This window comes from Pongo pygmaeus, chromosome 5, assembly GCF_028885625.2.
Source record: "Pongo pygmaeus isolate AG05252 chromosome 5, NHGRI_mPonPyg2-v2.0_pri, whole genome shotgun sequence".
NCBI classification, from domain to species: Eukaryota; Metazoa; Chordata; class Mammalia; order Primates; family Hominidae; genus Pongo; species Pongo pygmaeus.
This window is the reverse complement of record NC_072378.2, coordinates 155,796,896-155,818,098: the sequence shown is the minus strand read 5'-3', so window position 1 is coordinate 155,818,098 and position 21,203 is coordinate 155,796,896. Positions and strand designations below refer to the sequence as shown.

Here is a 21,203-nt window from a genome sequence, read left to right as displayed (position 1 = left end):
CACAGGTAGAGTGAACCAATTCCAGGAAATTTGATCTACATTCACATTTGTCAGTATTTTCTTTTTCTATGACATGCATAATTACCATATCGTAGGCATCAGTGACTTGCTGCCTCTACCTGGGATTCTCCTTACCTGGGACAGTTGTAACCTCGAGGCCTGTGATGTCCTAAAGTGGACTGTCATTAGCTTGGTGGAGTTACTTGAAGAGCAAGCAGACACTGGAGGGTGGGGAAACCAAGCGTCCGGAGGCACTCATCTCGCTCTGTTGTTTTACCCGACACTGAAGTGGCTCTCCCAAGCCCCTGTCCTCCTGTGTTCATCTTGTGGTGCCTATAGCCTGCAAGTTGCCATATGCTTCCTGTTCCCAACTACCCAGGTCTGCCCGTGATCATCCCGCTTTGAACTTTGAATCCTTCTTATATGTTGTTCTTTAAAGTCTTATGGATTATTCCCTGTGGTCTTTTTTTTTTTTTTCATTAGCCCTTCTGTTGTCTTAAGTTATGGCTGTGTCTTGGCTAATTACATAGTAACTTCCTCATTATTTTTCATCTCCACTGTCTTGTCCTCTAATGGTCTTGAACACCATGAGAGTGTTGAATGAAGACCCTTTCGTAGACAGTGGCCAGCATTGTTTCTGTGTCTGTGCGTGTGGTCGTGACTTAGCTTTTGGGCATATGACAATCATCAGGAACTGAGTTGTACATTCTTCAGTGTCCTCCGTATATCATGTTGATTACAGTTCTCAGTTGAAATATCTAATATCTAAGATTTAAGGTTTAATATCTCCTTAGCCCAGGTCCCTTGTGAGTCCCAAGTGCTGCTCTGAGCTGATAACCAGTCACGTCCTAGACACCCTGGCCTGGAAACTAGGACATCTGCCTCGGGCCTGTTATGGCCAAGGCTGCTAACACTGAGAAACAGTCTTAGCTTGTTACAGCGTGACATATAGGGTTAGAAAGGCAAATATTTAAATTCATTTTAAATCCTTTCATTTGAAATTTTAGTAGGTCATTTTGGTATACTGATAGACTGAGTTTGGAAAAGGGCTGGCAGCATTAAACTAGAATATTTTAAGTACTTCTAATGCCTTTGTACTGATTTCTGTTTTGTAATCAAACCCATTAATAGACTTAAAACTCAAGGAAGAAAAAATAATAGTTGTAATTTTAAATAAGCATTCAATTATAAGTAAAAAGCATTTTTGTATTCATTACCATAGTTACCAAGCAGCTTTCCTATAGTTCTAGAAAAAATGGGCTCCATAATTCAGAGTAATTCTGAAAGGTGCCTTTGGGGGAAAGGGAGAGGAAGGGGTGGTACAGGAGAGGTCCTCGCCGTCCCAGAAGCAGGAGACATAACTGGAAGAGCTTTGTTGACACTGAGTTTTACAGAATCTCCCACTAAATAGTAACTGCATTTCTGAGGGGAATTCTCTTTTAGGTGTGAAATAATGTAAGCCAGCTTAACAGGGTATTGGAATTGTATTCAAACTTTAGAAGTCAACGCTATAGTTTACATGGGGTACTGCTATATTTGTTCAGGGTTTTAAAACTTTATTTAAATCAAGCAAAAGTTAGACACTTCCTGTATTTGCAAATACCAACTATATCTCAAAGGAATGAAATCAGGCAAATAAAGATGAGGCCAAAATTCAAAATCTAAGGAAGCTGGAAGAGGCAGTTTCTGTACTGGAAGAGAGTGCATCTATCTCTGTATTTGTGCTTTTGGTCTTAATAGTTTTTAAGCCTTATGTAGAGTTTTGATAATATTTCATGGCTTTAGGCCTAGGCAGGGATTAGATTTTATCTCAGATTTTGCTAAGAGTATTTTTTCTGGAGACTAGCAGACTGCTAGTAAGAATCGATAGAATTGGCTCTGTGTCACTGGGAGAACTGGAGTTGAAGGGTTACAGGAGATGAGTCCTGGAGAATGGGAGGCAGGGACGAGGGTGCCAGGAAGCTCGAGATGAAAGGGGAATGGAGAGTCCAGTGAGAGAAGGCTGGCGAGGTGTAGAGAGTGGTCAGACACATGCCTGACAGTTGGGACCACTTCTCTATACAAATCAGGAGGAGGCAAGGTAGGCAGGATAGTTCAGAATTTGTGGGAAGGAACCTGACATCTGAAGTCAGTGGAGTGTGTCTTGGGCTGCTGCCTGCACTCCGCCATTCATAGATCAGTTCTTTTTCCTTCCCCAGAACTGCCCTGAGCTGAAACCACCTTTCTTCTCTCCCTGTAGCAGTACATCCACCGCACCTAAACCCTGCATCCACTCCACAGCTCCTCGCCTTCTTCAGTCCCTCTTTCCCCAATGACCACAGACCTCTCCAAGCTGGACACTGTTCCATGGTGCATTTTGTTAAGGTCTAAGGGAAGTCCTGTAGGAAGAGGTAGTTGTTACTAAACTTGAGGAAACAGATAAAACAACATATAGCACACAATTCAAAAAACTTACTAAAATTTATTGAGAGCATTTGACATCTTAGTTAAGTCACTGTTCATAACTACTGTTCCACCATAGAATCTTCACAAGAACAGCCTGCTGGACTTCACAAGGCTGATGGACGTTGGGGGTGGGCATTTGGGGTGTGGAAAGGCCGCTTGGCACATTCTCAGCATGCGCCAGCCCACACCGCCCCTTACCACCAAAGCCTTCTATTTCCCATTCCATCCAGTAGGAGCAGCTGTAGCTGACCTGAAACCTTCTGGGACAGGCTCATTGATTGTTTAAATAGGGAGGTGCAAGGTCTCGGGGGTCCGGGGCCTTGATGACACAGCTCAGGCACCACAGGCTCCTCCCACAGCGCATCAGGCTGTGTGAGGCTGAGCACAGCTTATTTTCACTTTCTTGTCCATAAAGTTTCACATCATATTCAGTTGTTTTCCTTCTACCCTAAAAGAAACACAACCAGAAAAGCCAGTCTCCCATTTTCATCTGTTTAAGGAATTATGTAGCCGCAAGGATCTTTAGAAGCAAGTCCTCTTAGGAGAAAATGACAACCTCTATGGGATTTCAACAATGGAGTTCCTTTTGAAAAGCAGTGGTGCAACCCACACCTCCTAAATTGCCGTACTTTCTTCGCCTTTTGTTGAGTCTGTATGAGATCCTCATTAACAAGTTTAACAATTCCTGGAGACTGAGGCTTTTGTCAATTATGACGAGACTTCCCATTTCCTAGACCATGGTCTCCGTCAGCATTTTTGTGCATGTAGTTACTGTTTTGAATCCATTTCCCTCCGTCTTTAAATGTTTTTCCTTTCGTATTTGAATTTGTCCTTGTGAATCACCATGAGTCCATTTTTGGAACAAATCAGGGTATAAATCTCTTATCAGATATGCCTAAAAGGTTTTATCTTCTGACAATTAAAGAATCTCCACAGCTGGCAGTAGCTTAAACACTGTCAAACAGTGACATTTTTTGATGGTTTCCATTTTCAGTTTCAGTCCTGCCTGTGCCTTTCAGGGCATTTAAAATTGCTGCTAGAAAGTTCTGTGGCTTTTCAGACTACACTCATGAATTCAGTCCAGCTGATTAATCAGTGTCTACCGAAAATAAGTGGTGTCTCTGTCTGTGAAGTTTAGCACTGAGTGGTCCCTGGAGGCCTGTCTGCCATCTCTCTGTGTCTTGAAGCTGCTGCTGCAGCTTATTTTTTTACTCATTCAAAAACTAAAATATTCTAATGCTATCTATCATCTGCTGACTGACTTTAATGATTTGGATTGATTTTTAAGCCATTGTGAAACTGTGTTTTAAAATTAAGTGACCATCAAGCACAGGTCTGGTGGATGTCATTAGAGAACAGGTGCAGCCAGCTGATTTCTCCATGTCATTTGCAAATCCAGAATGTACCATCTTCCATGCCTAGAGATGAAACTGAAGTACATGGAAAGGTCTGTTTATGAAAACAGGCTGTCGACAGCCCATCCTGCAGTTTTACAAGGATGAGTTGATTGATCACGCTGTGCCACATATCATGCCACAGAATGATAATATGTTTCCTTACAACGAAGGTGGACGTGGGCGTGGTGCACTTCACTCCCTTGATACAGCCCAAGATAGAGCAGCCGTTCAAGCTGGTGGAAAAAGTGGTTCAGAATGTATTTCAGTTCCGAAGGAAATACTGCCATCGAGGGCTCAGGTAAGAATGCCTTTTCTTCTCTTCAGTTGGCAGTCTTTATAAAATCCTCAGGCACTTTTTAAGAGTTAGAACCTTGTTTGCTCTGTTCTTAAAGCTCTGAGTATTACACTTAGTTCAGTCCTGTGACGGACAAGACTTCACTGCCAATGAGGAGACAGCAAAGACTTGCTAGACCTCAGGTGGCCTCTCTCAGGGTGGCTTTACCATAAGCACAGCCTGGAATTGGTGACTGCACAGCTCACAGTGGCTCTGTACCAGGGAGCTCGTGGTTCCCCAGTGAGGACTCAAGACAGATAATAATGGGGTTTTTTAAATGCTTGCTTTCTACCGAGTTGCCCTATCTCTTCTTTAAGGACACACTTGAGAACTAGGAAGCAAATATGACTTCTGAGCAGCCAAAAATCATATCACGAAGTCCTCACGCAAGCACGTTTCCATCTCACAGAAAGCTGCTGCTGCCAAGAGGCTCTCAGGAACCACTGGGAAAACCTGACAGGGCGTGGTGGTCTAGAGGCTGCCCACCTCGATGGGCTCTGAAGGACCACAGCCTTGTTGCAGATCCAGAAAGAGCCAAGAAGCTGTTTAGTTAGGCCCAGTGACAGTCTGCTTAAGAAGGCAGGAAAGTGTATTTGTAAAAGATTTCCATCTACGATAATCTATCCGTAGTCCGCTGTTTAAAGGGGCTCGGCGTGAGAGGCACACATTTCTCATTTTCTAAAACCTCCTCACGTGGCTTCATTGTAATTCTCTCTTTCACAAGGTCCGAAGTGTCCCTTTAGCATATGAAATGACAGCAGATTCTTTTAGGGGCCAGCTGGGCATCAGCTCCTAAGAGTGCTGCAGTCCACAAAGCCCATTGCTGAGGATGCCAGATGGCAGAAGCTAGAGCCTCAGCCTGCCACTTGTTGCCTCTAATTAAGCCAGAATTCCCACCTTACCAGATAGTTCCTGCTTCTCTAGCAGAGACTTAAGGTGCAGAGCTGGTGACAGAGATGCCACTGGCCAGCCATTTTGGCTGCAGCCCCCAGCTACCATGCACTGCTGGTGAGTGAAACAGAAGCTGGATTTCGGCTCACTTACCCCTCACGCAGAGCAGGACCCACACAGCTGTACCTGATAGCCCTGATTCATGGGGGAGAAGGGAGCACAAAACTATGTCCTTTTATGTGCTTTTGGAAATCCTGGAACTGGGCTGAGCCTAGAGCTGGCACTAGCGTTTCCAAGGCAACCCCCCAGCTAAGTGAAGGCCCCTACTCATTTCAGATACACCATCCTCAGGACAGACATGGACCAGATACTGTGCCACCTGGGGTAACAGGTCAAAGGACTTTGACCTGTTGGTGTTCTTTAGATATTAGAAACCGTCATCAGGCCCTCTTTGCCATGAAACTGAACTCAAAGATCTGTCACCTCACCCTGAAAGTGTGGGGGACATGCAGTTCCTTGTTGAAAGGACCATCAGCCTATAAGCAACATGCTATCTCCCCTGGCGCTGACACCCTCCAAGCCCTTTGGGATGAGCTGAGCTCTGTAAGAGCCCTGAGACTTGAAGACAAATGCAATCCAGGTGTAACTCCGCAGCATTTCAAGCAGTTCTGCTATTCATTTTAAAACAATAGTTCAATTTGGATAGATGAAATTTAAAATATATCCTCTACTTCAAATCAGTTTTAAAGATGCTTGAAAAATAACAAGAGGAATAATTATTTATATTTTCCTATCAGCTATTTTCAAACAACTTTTAGCAAAAAAAAGTAAGTCTTTTAGCATGAAGAGTTCTAAAGGCTGATAAATTCAAATTCTAGAGAATCAAAACTGATGATTTGTTACACAAGAAATAATACAACTTTCACATCAAAACATGAGGCACATCAAGCTTATGTTTCTACAAGAACGCAACTGAACAGGTGTTACTTTAAACTTACCTTAAAAAAGTACATGTACTGATTTAGCTTTGGAGAATGCTTTCCCATTGTGGGCTTGCCTCGAGCATCAGGTTAGAGCTGCCTCAATCTGGTGCTATATAATCCAAGAGGCTCCTGCCACTCTCTCCAGCTGTCAGTAGTCAGCAACTGTGTTGTTTTCAGATGAGGGTTAAAAAGTGTCATGATTTGCAGAATTTAAGTAAAATTCTGATTTTTCTCTCTTCCCCTCAGAATGTTATTCCCTGAAGCGCAGCGCTTGGAAAGCACGGGCAGGCTGTTAGAGTTGGCAGACATAGACCCTACTCTGCGGCCCTGCCAGCTCTCCATCTCACACTTTAAGAGCCTCTGTGATGTATACAGAAAAATGTGTGATGAAGACCCACAACTCTTTGCATATAATTTCAGAGAAGAACTCAAGCAAAGAAAAAGCAAAAATGAAGAAAAAGAAGAGGATGATGCAGAGAATTAGACTCTAGCTGCTGCCTGGGGGCGAGCAGCCTACCAGATGTTGATTTGCACTACGTGGAGCTTCTTATATAGGTACTCTTTTGTCTTTACAGAATGACAATAAAAATGCCAATGACCAGATGTGACTTATTTTCCTTTTACTATACAGCTTGGCAGAGAAAATAAATATCATCAAATAAGATACAGTACAAGCTTTCTTTTAATATATACTGTATAGATACGACATGTTTAGTATAAACAGCATCTATTACAATCTTACAAAAATGAAGTATCTGCACATTTTGCCCCTAAACCACATTAAAATAACTTAAATATGCTTTAAATAAAGCAAAAACTAACAGCTGAAAGAAAATGCCCAGAGGATTTAAAAAAATGGCCCTTTGAAAGCTATTAATCACAACTTCCCCAGCCTTACTTTTTCCACATAACTTAAAATAATTAATTAGAATGTAATTTTAAGGATTCTAAATAATTTGATACCTGCTCAAAGTGGATATAAACTAAGTAATTTACAGATTCTGACCAGTTTCATCTAGGTTTCTGATCCACAATAAATTAAACAAAATAACTTAAATCTTTACAACCATTTTGTGGGAAAAAAATGTATACTGCACAAAACTCAGGAATGAATAGTTTTTTTTTTTTTTTTTTTTTGCACTTTCCACTTTACCACCAGTTTAAAAGTAAAATGAGGAATTTAACCCATATCTGGATTGAATTGTACTATGATTTTCCGTGGCTCTCTGTTTCATAAAAACACTCCTCATTGACAACAGATGTTAAACTCTGGACACTGAATTCTCGCTCTAGAACAGAATTTAGGTCGATGGTGGCATTTTCAGATTGACTGTCAAGGGACTGGTGACGGATCTGCGCCTTGAGCAAAGTTCCTCTGTCCCTCTTGGTGCTGTTGGCTTTTCGTTTGATGGGGCAGAAGTGCCCCCGGACCAGTTTGGGCTGCTGTCCTCCTTTCTGACCCTTACCCAACTCCGGGCCAGGCTGCTGCTCAGCCTCGGGGTGAAGGTCTGGGTCCTCGGAAATCCTCAGTCTCTGGAACTGAATTTCGATGTCTTTAGTAGGGCTGCCTCGCTTCACAGTCTGATGGTGGTCATCATCTTCATCGCTCAGGATGTCACTCTCTTTGATGAGATTGTCGGTAAAATCTGCCAAGCCGGGGTGTGGGTATTTCTCAGGAGAAGCGCTCTTGGAGTCCTGCCTGCCCTCGGCCGTGGGGCAGCCGCTGCTCTGGGTGCCGCTGCTCAAGCTGCCCTCGTCAGAGTCCAGCAAGGTTCCCTTGCCAGTCTCACCAGTCCACTCGTTGCTGGAGGAATTCTTCAGGACTTTTAAAGACCTGGATGAAGCTGCAGTGAGAAAAACACATTTTGCTGTGATACAGAAACAGGTTACACAATGTGTAATGTTTGCCTCAAAGCTTGTGTAAGATTTAACATTAAGATTTTATTTTATGATATGACTTCAGTTAGCAACTATCCTGGTAATTAGGCAAAAATGTAGCTACTGAAAACATGGAAATTTTTGACTTAGGTTTACAGTTGTAAGTTGGGCAATTCAGCATTTTTAGATTACCAGGGCTCAATTATGTAGATAGAACTAGACACTAGAAACTACTATATGGGCTAAGATTCTTATTTTGCCAATGAGTAAATTGAAAAGTTAATTGCTAATAAATCTAGGCTCCTTTCTTTCACTAAGGTGCTTTGTCATTCAATCATGAAGATCACACCATATTCCTATGCATCTTCTCACCTTGCTGCTCAATTAAAAGTAGAAAATGCCCCTCCCCGCCCCCCTTTTTTTTTTTAAAGACAGTGTCTTGCTCTGCCACCCAAACTGGAGTGCAGTGGTGTGATCTCCACTCACTGCAACCTCTGCCTCCTGGGCTCAAGTGATCTTCCCACCTCAGCCTTCTGAGTAGCCGGGACTATCGTTGCGCATGACCACGCCCGGCTGATTTTTATGTTTTTTTGTAGAGGTAGGGTTTTGCCATGTTGCCCAGGTTGGTCTCAAACTCCTGTTCTCAAGGGCTCGAGGGATCCACCTGCCTTGGCCTCCCAAAGTGCTGAGATTACAGGCATGAGCCACCATGCCCGGCCTAAAAATGCTCTTTATGTCTCATATGAGAACTGTCTCTGCTGGTATTTCAAACCAGCTTTCTGAATATGGGGGGGGTGTGTGTGTGTGTATGCGCAGTTCTCTTCTCTTGGATTGAGTGTGTGTGTGTGTGTATGCGCAGTTCTCTTCTCTTGGATTGAGTGTGTGTGTGTATGTGCAGTTCTCTTCTCTTGGATTGAGTGTGTGTGTGTGTGTGTGTATGCGCAGTTCTCTTCTCTTGGATTGAAAGAAGGGAGTTCTCAGTTTGGGTGTTTCTACAAATAACAGCATGTTATTTTGATGGCCAGTTTATTTTGACAATGGAGAAAATAGTAAATATGTGGTAAGTCTGAAGAGGTCACACTGATTTGACATGAAAAAGAGAAATTTTACATTTTCTAAGACTAAAAACAACAAAGATAATAACAAAATAGTTAATGTAGAAATAAGGTTCTGAAAACTTAAGCTGAAATTTTAGAAACAAGCAGAAAGAACAATGTGATTTGAAATGCTTACTTGGTGCCTTATCAATTTAAGAACGAGTATAAGAGGTCCCTTAACTCAGATGGCATTACATCCCAATCAACCCATTGTTAAGTTGATAATATTGAAAGTTGAGAATGCATTTAATATACCTACTAACCATTGCAGCTTAGCCTAGCCTGCCTTCAGTGTGCTCAGAACACTTACATTAGCCTATGGTTGGGCAGAACACAAGACCTGTTTTATAATTAAGTGGTGAATATCTCATGAAATGTATTGAATGCTGCACTAGAAGCGAAAAACAGAATGGTTGTCTGGGTACTCGAAGTACAGTTTCTACTGAATGTGTGTCACTTTCACACCATGGTAAAGTCGAAACACTGTAGGCTGAACCATGAGAAGGCGGAGACCCTCTGTGTAAGGTTCTTGATCTTCATTCAGCATTGACCTTCAGGATGCCTGGCAATGTTCTGAGCACCAGGAATACAGCAGTGAGGAAAACAAAGTCCCTGGACCCATGCACATCTTAGTGCAAGAAACAAAATCATACATTTGGACTATGTCAGTGGGTAGAAAGACAAGGGACTGGGGGTTGGGGTGGCTGTATTTTACAGTAGAATGTCTGGGAGCAAGAGGCATGTTTAGGTTTCTTAAAAGGAGATAAAGGTACCTCAATGACTTACAAAGTGAAAACTCACAGCTATATTACAAGAGCATATATCCTTTTCAGAAGCTCATAATATTTTCTTGAATAAACACAAGGCTAGCAAAATTCTCACCTAATTTGGCTGAAACAGGAACTCGGTTCTTAAGAGGTACCAGGCGATCCTTACACGTTTTCTCCAGTGGTAATTCACACTTTATGTGACGCCTGAAGTTTTCCCGCAGAATAGAACGAATCACCTTAACAATGTTGGTTTTGCTTTCACTGTCACTGGGTGGGGGGGGGGAGAGAAAACAGCAGAAGTGTCCACAGTGTTCATCGTGCTTCCATTCCACGCCTGCCTGTGTTCCTGTGCCTTGCACCTGCTGGACCAGGCTGCCAGCCAGCCACCCAACAGCAGTGCCATGTGGCCTCCCGTACAAAAGGAGGTGAGAATTGATCACTCTTAAGATTTTGATATTTATTTAATCAACGTATTCTCCTACTAGCGGCCTCAGTTGCCTTTTTCGGAGAGTGGGGAGGGTGACCCTGATGTCATCAAAATTCAGGAGGGCACTAAATATAAACTCCCTTCCTTAAGAGACATAATTCTATGTTATTTCTGTCGGTTTTAATCTTTGGAAGTCAGTCATACCTGCAACACAACTGAAAGATGGTTTCTGGCCGTCCTTCTATTTCTGACTTTGTATGGATCAGTTCCCATATGGAATTATTTTCTGTCCCTGTGTAAAAGGAAATGGAAACAAGAGTCTACAACTTTGCCCAAAATGCTGTGGTTAAGAACACTTGTAAAGTTTAAATCTCATGAGTTAAGAAAGTCTGATATTCCCAGTCCTGGCTCATTTTCTTCTGTGGCTTGTTCTATGTATGATTTTCACAGTTACAAGAACTGAAATGCCTTTTGGTTACTTTTTACATTTCCTGCTGCAGATTTTCCTCCATCTGAACGGCCTTCACCCTGTCTCTGGAGCCCCTCTCTGGGGAAGAGGAGATTCAGTGGATCCTGTTCTTCAACCCTCCTTTGCAGTTTTGCCCTTTCCTTGGAAGGAACAGGAGCTGGGGTACTTGAGGTAAAAGAGGCCAGCCCCAAATGCAGTCATGTTCCAGAAAACATAAGCACTTCTGACAAAAGTTAAACAGAAGCCCAGCAGGTCACTGCATTGACTCAGCCTGCTGGCCTCTTCTGTCACCAGAGGCCTGTCACCAAAACAAGGTTACTCTGGAAGGATCTCTGAACATTTTCCAGAGTCAAAGATTTTTTTCTTTTTATATCACCCACAGTACTACCTAACCTTAAGGAATTTTCTGCTATATTCTATATTTGTAAAAACATAAATTTGTGGATCTTTGTTTTTCTAACACATTTTAGGGTATCAAGGCAGAAAGGAAAATGTTGAAAACTATTAATAGGGAAAATAAGGAAACAATGAAAGGCATCTGGCAAAGAAAAAGCTATCCACCAGCATTTAATCTCTCCCAGAAGTCTGCTAAGGAACATCAAAACAACCTCTCTTGTCCTCATTTTCCTTGTCTATAAAATAAAAGGCACCAAAAATTATCCCCAAGGTCCTTTCTTAATTTACATTCCACAGTTAAGTCTACTAAAATGCTTTTTCTGGCATCGTACTGCACGAAACAGTTACCTGCTGGATTCCCCAGTCTGACTTGAAGCGCGGAGATGGGGATCAACCAGCGGAATTTAAATGGGTCCAAGTCAGCAGAGTTGTGTGCAGGCCGGGAATTCGAGGGCTGTAACATGAAGGCCCACCAAGAAAAGTGTTAGGGAAGCTGTCACTGGGGGAGGATGTGTGCACGGTGAATAGGAGTTTACGTTCTCCCTGTGGGCGAGTCTCCGAGCAGCTGTGTGGGTGTTCAGGGCACAGAAGTCAATCAGCTACGCACCCAGTTCTCAAAGACCTCACATGCTGGGGAAGGTGGGGAGGCAGAGCTGTGGTTCAGAAGCAGTTACAGGTCTCAAAGCAGGAACAGCAGCCAAGGCTTCCACGCCCTGACGCTACCTCTGAATGGTACACTGATGGCATATGGTATCCACATCTAGGCTTTGTTTTTGTTTTTCTGAGTCAAGGTAAAAGGCATGTGAAAATAAACCAAAGTTTCACAGACTATGTTTATGGAACAAATATGGGCCATTTGCAGGGATATAAAAGTTGATGTTCTATGTAGGCCCCCATATGAGTATTTATCTACTTTATTTACCTATTTATGTATTTATTGACAGGGTCTCACTCTGTCGCACAGGCTGGAATGCAGTGGCATGATCAAGGCTCACTGCAGCTTCCACCTCCTAGGCTCAATTGATCCTCCTGCCTCAGGCTCCCGAGTAGCTGGGACTACAGGCACGTGCTACCACACCCAGCTACTTCTTGTATTTTTGGTAGAGGCAGGGTTTCACCATGTTGGCCAGGCTGGTCTCAAATTCCTGGGCTCAAGCCTCAGCCTCCTAAAGTGCTGGGATTACAGGCATGCGCCACCGTGCCCAGCTGTACATCTTCTTTTAAAACAGACATCTTTCACGGGGAGACTCAGAAACGCTCTCAGTATGTGATGGGGTTAGTTACCCTCAGAGTAAGCAGTATCAGTCAGCACAGCCTTGGTGCTCAGTGGGCTTTTCAGTTCAACGTTAATAGGAAGATACAGCTATGAAAAGGTAGCTTAAATTAAAATGAATTTTTGCCTTACCAATTTCTTTTTCAGTTTGCAGTTTTCTTTATAAACCAGTATGACGGCTCTCTTAAAAACTAAAGAAAGGAAAAGAGAAAGAAAGTCTTTATTTTATGCAAACTCTTCCAAGGTTAAACTAGAGCTGAATGTCTTAACAGAGTAGCGCTCTTCAAACGTATGAGTCTCTAAGACCTCACTCTGCCAACATGAGTGAATAAATGGTACTTCCCTTTCGCTCATATTTGAACTATGTAGAAGCACCTGCTTATTTAAAAGCTACTATTAGAAGTTGATCTTGGCTTTTTTAAACTCTTTGTTTTATTGAAAGCTGAGGACACTGTGTTCATCTCAGTGACAATATACTGTCACTTGCTCTCCCAACTCTCAGAGAGAATTAAAACATCTTGAAATACAGTGGACTATTAAGATGATAGGTTTCTGGCCAGACACGGTGGCTAATGCCTGTAATCCCAGCACTCTGGGAGGCTGAGGCAGGTGGATCACCTGAGGTCAGGAGTTCGAGACCAGCCTGGCCAGTATGGTGAAACCCCATCTCTACTAAAAATACAAAAATCAGCCGGGCGTGGTGGCAAGCACCTGTAATCCCAGCTACTCAGGAGGCTTAGGCAGGAGAATTGCTTGAACCCGGGAGGTGGAGGTTGCAGTGAGCAGAGATCACACCATTGCACTCCAGCCTGGGTAACAAGAGCAAAACCTCATCTCAAAAAAAGAAAAAGAAAAGATAGCAGGTTTCAAAATAGCCTCAGGGATCTGTTCCTGTAACACTTGGCCTGAGCCAAGCAGCAGAAGGGAGAACAAGATAATGAGGATGCAGAGCGATGCCAGAGTTTCAAATAGTTGGGGGCTGGCCCTGTTAAGTCCCCAACCATTATAGCAATTCTGACTCCTGGAGCTTAGGAGTGAGCTGGACTGGTGCAGCTAGTGAAGTTCTTCCGTAATCCCAGCCTCTGTTCAGTCTGCATTCTTCTGAATGGAATACTAACCAAATACTGTGAGCTCAAGGTCCTTTCTAGCTTTTCCTAGAGACAGAAATGGATTCAACCAGGAAACCGTAGAGTGCATCAGAAGCTCTCCCATCGAAAGTTCTGTTACCTAGATTGTAAAAACAGGAGGTAAGGAAGATACGGAAATCCCAGGCTAGATCATCTCTTGTTAGATAGTGATGTACACACAGTCATTGCTAAAATGCAAGCACAGCTGGTTTAAATTTTTATGATACTTGTAAACATGGGGCCTTAAACAGTGGAGGTTTTGAAAATATGAGCTAAGCACCCAAGTGTCTGATCAATAACATAAAGGTGAAGGCATTTTGCTCCAATGCACACACATGTAGGTGAGACATGCCTTGTGACCAACTCAGTTTCCATAAGATGAACTCTACCAGTGTCCGTGGTTCTTCCAGAGTGACTTTTGTAAGCTTTCCCCTGGGATCTAGTACATCCATCACCTCTGAGCTCCATTCGGGCTGCTGATAAAAGAGCACCAGCATTGAAACTGGCCAGAGTGAAGGACTGATCTCCACCTCTTTCCTGTTCCTGCCATTTTCCACCTAAACTATGCTACTTCCTGCACGCTGGCTTTAGAAGCACAAGATTCTAAATTAAGCAATCAGATAAAAAGGAAAAATACAGAAAATGTCAAATCCTGCCTGGACTAGTTTTATAAGTAAGCAGGTAACCATCAATATTTGATGTTAAAAAAAAAAAAAAAAGGCAAAATCAAAAAGGAAAAGCCCCAGACTCCACATGCCAGTTCCCACGTCCTTTCTCCACCCCACCCTCTGCCAGCTCACCCTCCATGGATGTTCCAGACAATGTGAACGTGACATAAGGTTATATTTTAAACCAGTGTAATGAATTTTATGATATGTCCATATGTAAATTGTGTAGTTCATTAGACACATTGTTATCAAGAAAAATCTTAGGCATTTTCTCCTCCAGGAAAGTCCTAACAGGGCAGCCTATCTAGAAGGTCACCTACAGACCCCACACCACATGCAGTAGGCTCCCAGAGTGCAGATGCCTCACGGACCTCCTTCTCTGTTCCGCTCTGCTCAGCTACTAGCTGGTCAAACACGGTCCCGTAATCCTCATAGATCTTCTGCATCTCATTGATGTGGCTCGCTACTTTCTCCATTGCCTTTAGTGCTTCTGCAAGATATGAAATCATATTTATTTCATAACTGTTACTTGTTTTAGATTCTATCCAACAGTAATAATGAATGGAGTCAAGATTCAACTCAGGATTCCAGACCAGTACCCACTAGCAGGAGCATTACATTCAGAATAAGTCACAACAGCCCACTGTAGCCCAGCCCTTAGAATGAAGAACAGCAAAATTATCTCCTACTTCAAATTCTTTTTGAAATGAGGCAGAGTATCAGTGAAAAGTATCATTAATAACAACAACTGACATTTCTGGAGCACACGAGAGGTGATTTCTGTGAATCATCTCATTTAGTGCCCACAATAACTCAAAGACTAAACAATCCCATTTTACAGATGAGAAAAGTGAGTGCAGGATATTCTGCCAGAGTTCCAGAGAGGAAAACACAAGAATGGAGCCAGGCTTCAAACCCAAGATTGACTGGGCTTCGGGCACCAGCTCTCGAGTTTGGCTTCCCCTTCTGGGAACCGGGATCTAGGTTTAAATGGGACTTAAAAACACCCCAGCACATGACTAACTGACAGAACAATTGTTTGCATTTATATATGGTATATGTTCATAACTTTCCATGAGGGAATATGAGAGATGCATTATTTTATAAAAGCCAAAAAGCAAAATTTTAGGTCACTTCTAAATTCAGTATTCTTTATACTTTTTTTTCTCCCAATTCAGCATTTTAATTCTATCTAGAGGGAAGTTTGGAAGGAAGTTTTTTAAATCAAACCCTTCTAAAGATCATCTTAATACAAAATGAAGTTTTTACACAGTATGAATGCTGAACATAATTTGTATTATTTACTTATAGAATTTAACTGTCATACAAAAATGCTTTCCTCTTGTTGATTTTGATACCAAAGTATCTTGTCATGGAAAAAGAGCCAGTTTAATTTACGCTCTTCTCAGTATTTATTATTCAGTAATACCAAAGTGTTAATAAGTCTCTTTCTCTCCCCATAAATTTTATCACCTATGGTTTAACTGGACCTCCTAGTTTCAACATATGAACAAATCACTATCTCCAACCCAAATAAAGCCCCTCTTTAAGGATCCTCTATTTACTATCAAACTGCAGGGCTTTGTGTTTTTGACAAATTGTGTCTCAGACCAGTAATTTCAGAGGTTCAAACAGTAACACACCAGCAGCGACTTGAAAGCATAACCCGTCATTGGGAGTTTGGTTTTGAAGCCAAGCTCTGCTCAGAGATCTCCACAAGGTGGAGCCTCACCCAACAAATCCGACCAGCAGCTGGGGCGGCGAACCCCACAAAACTTAACCAAGTGGTAGGAAAACAGGCCTGATTTTCAGTTCCAGCGGCACTGTTTCACAGCCACGTGACCTGAGGTAATTTACTTATTTTGAGAGTGAAGACAGAATCATCCCTGCATAGGAGGAGTATGGGGCTACCCGGATGAGATCATTTTTACCCAAGTATTTTGTAAGCTCTAAAGGAGTGACCAGACACCTAGCTAGTTTCACATATTCACATGAAACCTAAGATTAACCATCACAGAACTGAAAAATGACTTAGGACGTGCCACTAGGCGGGGAAGACGTGAGCTGTCAGGCCCACGGCACGGCTGGCAGCCCCTCGCCGCGCTGTGCAGGCCCTCGTCCGGAGGTGCCACCGCCTCCTCACCCGTCAGGTGGTAGTGCTCCTCGCTCTCCTGGTCCGTCAGGGACACCAGCTCCTTGAGCAGCAGCGGGTACTTGAGCACTCTCTGAACCGGCTTGATGAGGTAGGACTCCAGCGTAGAGGAATGCTGCTTGGTGGGGTTCCGGGCGTCCAGAAAAGCTTTGAAGGCTTTGTCAGTTTTAGCTACAAGCAGATGGATAAAAGACCTCAGAAGAGCACAGTGGGGTGAATTAAATTCTTCATTTCTCTTTTAACATTTATAGATCATCCATTTCTATAGTCCTCCTAATGCCATTCTTTAATAAAAACCCCAACACATCAGCGGGTCAGGCACCCAGCTGTCAGCATGGGATTCCACCTCACAGCCCTGACAGAGCCCTGGAGTGCTGGGAGCTTCCGAGGATGGAATGCAGGCTGCGCGCCAAAGAGTAACACCGACTCAAAATGCAGGAATGTCTGACTTTAAAGACACATTTCATGCATACCCATGAAAAATATTGGCCTGAAAAGTGAGTTTCAAACAATTTATTAAAAGCCATGAAGTGTGGCCAGGTGCGGTGGCTCACGCCCGTAATCCCAGCACTTTGGGAGGCTGAGGCGGGCAGATCACCTGAGGTCAGGAGTTCGAGACCAGCCTGGCCGACATGGTGAAACCCGTCTCTACTAAAAATACAAAAATTAGCCGGGCGTGGTGGTGGGCGCCTGTAATCCCAGCTACTCAGGAAACTGAGGCAGGAGAATCACCTGAACTCCTGAGGTGGAAGTTGCAGTGAGCCAAGATCACGCCACTGCACTCCAGCCTAGGCAACAAAGTGAGACTCCATCTCAAAACAAACAGCATCAAAAATGCCATTAAGCAATGTTATCCAGACCCTACACCATACCCACAAAAATTTCATAACGGAAAATAAACCAGTATTTTTCCCACTGGTCTCACTCTAGTTGTTGCTTATTCGTATTCTGTACACTTAAGGGCTATCTGGAAAGCAGTATCTTTTCTCCTGTCAAGTAAGGTGACAGGCACCGCAGCCTACAGCCTTCACTCCACAGCTCCAAGCAGATTCACCTTTCACATACCTAGAGCCACAGCTCCCTTCCACCAGGCATGGCAGTAGGACCCTCTCTTTGTCTGAGTGCCATGAAGGGTGTGTGTAGGAATCCAGGTGCATTTGTTTTGAGTATCAGCGGATACACCAGTGCTACTTGGATTCCACCAGTTGGCATTGGATGCCCAGTTGCTTGGAATGCAGCTACTCTGAAGGAAGATACACCCTTACTTGGGATTGTATTGTAAGATCAAAATCTACAACATTCTAGGAGATGCAATACCATTTTGAATGTGATTACCAGGCCAAGTAGGTGGTGAGAGGACCCCTCTTCTTTATGACAAAGGAGGAACAGAGCAAGCCATTGGTATGCTTTCATTGTACTGCACTGACTGTCAATATGTATTGACAAGTACATTGGTATGCTTTCATTGTACTACAGACTGTCAATACAAAGGTGCTTGTGGGCCAGGCGTGGTGGCTCATGCCTATAATCCCAGCACTTTGGGAGGCCTAGATAGGAGGATCACTTGAGGCCAGGAGTTCGAGACCAGCCTGGGCAACATAGTGAGACCCATTTCTACAAACATTTTTACATTTTTAAAATTAATTAAATTTAATTAAAAAGAGGGTGTTTGTGGGAGGAAATGGCAACAGAGTTCAGCAACTGTCTAAAGCAACTGGAGAAGATGGATTTGGGCTGGGTCTTGCTCATTTGAAGCACTCTAAGACCCCACTTTTTAAATGTGGGGCTTTTCTTCTGGGATACCATGACGTTCTGGATTAAAGTCCAATGGCAGAGCTGCATCCGTGGACATGAATGAGCACTAAGGGTGTCAGGATAAACCTCCAGGTGCCCTCCACGCCCGCGCAGAGAGAAACACCGAATAGCAACCTTTGGGAAATGTGAGCTCTTTCCAGTTGCACCAGAGAGACTTGACTTTCAGCTGACACACTTCTTGTGAGTTTGGTGGTGGTGGTTTGGTGGTAGGTTGTTGTGGCTCCTCAGGCTTAAGAAAGTTAACAAGGAAAAAAAAATAGCATGCATTTCTTTCTACTCCCATCTAGGGTTTGGGGTTGCAAGTTTTTAGAGAAAGGAATTTGGCAAGAAAAGAATCCAGATATAACTGACAGCAAAGTGACACATGGCAAAGCAACATCTCTGCTCTTAGGCACACTTGTTCCCGGCTACCAATAAACTGACAGAAACAGAAACCTTTCCCTTTAACATTTGTCACTGTCAAGGTCAAGGATGGACCTTAATACATCAAAATTGCACTTACTCTGTACTTATTAAATACAGATTTACCCTTTACTAACAGTTAAAAATGCAAAAAAAAAAAAAAAACCTATAAAAGGCATAAGCAACTTACCTCGCTCCAGAACCTTCTGTACTTTGATATGGTTAGCACAGAATCCACTGTACAGTTTAAAGTGGTCCGCGTAATAAAGGAAAGAGCCTCCAAGGGAAAACAGTAATTTCTAGAAGGGCAGAGGGGAAAGTCAAATCAGACATGGTATAATCAATGCATGCTGGCTTATGGCATTTGACGGCCCCGTGGCTTCTGTCAGATTCCATAGCACTAATGCCTTAGAGAAGTTCAGACCTGCTCCATCCACACAGGAGGTGGGGAACAGCCCAGGCGCTCCCCTGGCAGGTCTCTAGCTTGACTGCAAAGTTTCCAGCAGCAGAGCCTACTGACAGTGTGCAATCCAAGGACAAGAAACAAAGAAAGTTCTATAAAAATACAGCTGACAAGGTGGGATGTAAACAATCTAGAGGTTCATTAATGAAGCCGACTCTGCATTGCTTGGGGAGAGTGATGCTCTCTGTATGGTTCCAGGTCCCCTCGGAGGGGCTTCCTGCCACACTGCGGCTTACACGGATGCTATGGAGCACTGGTGCTTCATAGAAGAGAGGGCTTGAGCCCAGCAATTAGAAACCTCTTCTCTTAATCCCAGATCCACATGACCACAGGGAAGCAGGATTGGGCGCAGGGTAGGAGCTCTGGTTTCAGAAGCAACCACCCTGCATCTCCTTCACAGCAGCTGAGAAAAGAGCACGTGCGTGGTCAACAACCAGGCGGGAGGTGCTGCCGGACTTCTGACTACAAAAAGCACGTGCGCCAGGGGAAAAAAAAAAAAAAAAAATACAGCCTTCCTTTACCACCTGCCAGAGGAAAACAGTGCAAGGAAATAGTCACAGGACAATAAACAGTCAATAGTCACAGGACAAGAAATTCTTTCTCCTGAGAGAACTGTGCACCACAGCCACGTATTTTTACTTTAAGCCTAAATCTGAGATACTTACTCTAAACTGTGAGGGGGTTTCTAGGGTGTTAAAGTCAGATGATGCTGAAATCCCATCCTCCAAGGTCTCCAGAAACACCTTCTGAAACTCAAGCATCTCTGGCAAACTTCCAAAAAGTGACTCCATCTATGTGAAGATCAGGATTTGAAATGAGGGGATTAGCCATGAACTTGGGACACACACCACGCCAACTAACTCTTAGGCCCACAAATAAATCGCAAGGAAATTCTTCACGGAAAAGCAGACAGAAAGTAAATCCTTTAAGAAGACAGCACGTTCATTATGGGACATTGCTTATACATAGAAAGTTTCACAGCTCCATCCCCCATAATTCTCTGTTTCTACAGTAAATTTTTAAGTGGATGTAAAATTCTCAGAATTCGAATCAAGAAAAATGTAAGTCAGTAGAAAAGAACTAATTGTGTGGTTTCACATTACAAAGGTATGTATTGAAAAGGAATTTCTGATCACACTCTTTTCTGCCTCAAAAAGACCATAACTGTCCCTCTGCCTTTGTAAACACTCTGCCACTGGGTCATGCAGCCGAGGCCACAGCAGTGGTTTAGGAGGAGGCTATGCCTGGGACTCTCAGAAGACCGTTAAGTCTTGGGATGTTCTTTTGGGATCAGCAGAGGTACTCTCATAGGAGTTCTGCTAAAAGGCAAACAGAGACTAACCTGTGGATCACTGGACAGAAGGAAGGTGATTTTATTTACCTCATCTTGGGTAAGAAAGGTCTCATTCTGAAGTGGCTCCAAGTATAATTCAAAGAGGCAGCTCAGATCCTGAAAGAAAAATAGAAGAAGGTGTCTTCAACGCTTTAGTCTCTAAAATACCCATGAGATTTGGGTAGCAGCGACCTGGCAGCAGCTCCCAAGGCTCCCATCAGGATAAAGAAGTTTATGCCTTGTTGAAATTCTTTTTTTTTTTTTTTTGAGACGGAGTCTTGCTCTGTCACCCAGGCTGGAATGCAGTGGCACGATCTCAGCTCACTGTAACCTCTGCCTCCTGGGTTCAAGAGATTCTCCTGCCTCAGCCACCCACGTAGCTGGGACTACAGGTGTGCTCCACGACACTCGGCTAATTTTTGTATTTTTAGTAAGGGCAGGGTTTCACTGTGTTGGTCAGGCTGGTCTCGAACTCCTGACCTCAGGTGATCCTCCTGCCTTGGCCTCCCAAAGTGCTAGCATTACAGGCGTGAGCCACCACACCCAGCCTTTGTTGAAATTCCTGACCTCAGAAGTAGTGATTATTGCTCACCTAATTCAAAGAGGTTAATATCACAATACAGGCAACAGCTGGATTCCACACCTTTACAGCTCGATCATTCCCTCTGCTTAGGTAAGTGTCCTGGTGACAGAAACACCCTTTCTTCGGGCCATTGCAGCAGGGGCACTCACTTCCCTGCAGAGGAAGGGGGTCTGGGTGGCACTGGTGTCAGGTGCACCCCAGCTCCTGGCTTCTTCTGCCTCAGGGAGCACAGTGAGAGGTCCAGCGTGGAGCTGGGAGGGTCAAGATCCGGGGAGCCCTTCAACTTTAGGGTTGACTGAT

At 43.6% G+C, this 21,203-nt stretch overlaps 2 protein-coding genes across 15 annotated transcripts in view; one reads left to right on the top strand and one right to left on the bottom strand.

Annotated features, from left to right (window-relative positions):
• The window catches only part of TFB1M (transcription factor B1, mitochondrial), a 56,013-nt gene extending 49,362 nt beyond the window's left edge, over positions 1 to 6,651 (top strand). The window contains exons 6-7 of the mRNA XM_054493485.2: positions 4,013 to 4,140; positions 6,297 to 6,651. Of these exons, the coding sequence (XP_054349460.2) occupies positions 4,013 to 4,140; positions 6,297 to 6,534 (366 nt within the window). The 3' untranslated portion in view covers positions 6,535 to 6,651. The remainder of the gene's footprint in view (positions 1 to 4,012; positions 4,141 to 6,296) is intronic.
• A 605-nt stretch (positions 6,652 to 7,256) lies between these two features.
• The window catches only part of TIAM2 (TIAM Rac1 associated GEF 2), a 267,112-nt gene continuing 253,165 nt past the window's right edge, over positions 7,257 to 21,203 (bottom strand). For all 14 annotated transcript variants that reach the window (XM_063666750.1, XM_063666740.1, XM_063666743.1 and 11 more), the window contains 11 exons: positions 20,369 to 20,437; positions 19,653 to 19,778; positions 18,715 to 18,823; positions 16,299 to 16,478; positions 14,527 to 14,645; positions 13,479 to 13,587; positions 12,493 to 12,551; positions 11,436 to 11,541; positions 10,427 to 10,514; positions 9,908 to 10,062; positions 7,257 to 7,894 (listed from right to left, as the gene is read on the bottom strand). In XM_063666750.1, the coding sequence (XP_063522820.1) occupies positions 7,257 to 7,894; positions 9,908 to 10,062; positions 10,427 to 10,514; positions 11,436 to 11,541; positions 12,493 to 12,551; positions 13,479 to 13,587; positions 14,527 to 14,645; positions 16,299 to 16,478; positions 18,715 to 18,823; positions 19,653 to 19,778; positions 20,369 to 20,437 (1,758 nt within the window). The remainder of the gene's footprint in view (positions 7,895 to 9,907; positions 10,063 to 10,426; positions 10,515 to 11,435; positions 11,542 to 12,492; positions 12,552 to 13,478; positions 13,588 to 14,526; positions 14,646 to 16,298; positions 16,479 to 18,714; positions 18,824 to 19,652; positions 19,779 to 20,368; positions 20,438 to 21,203) is intronic.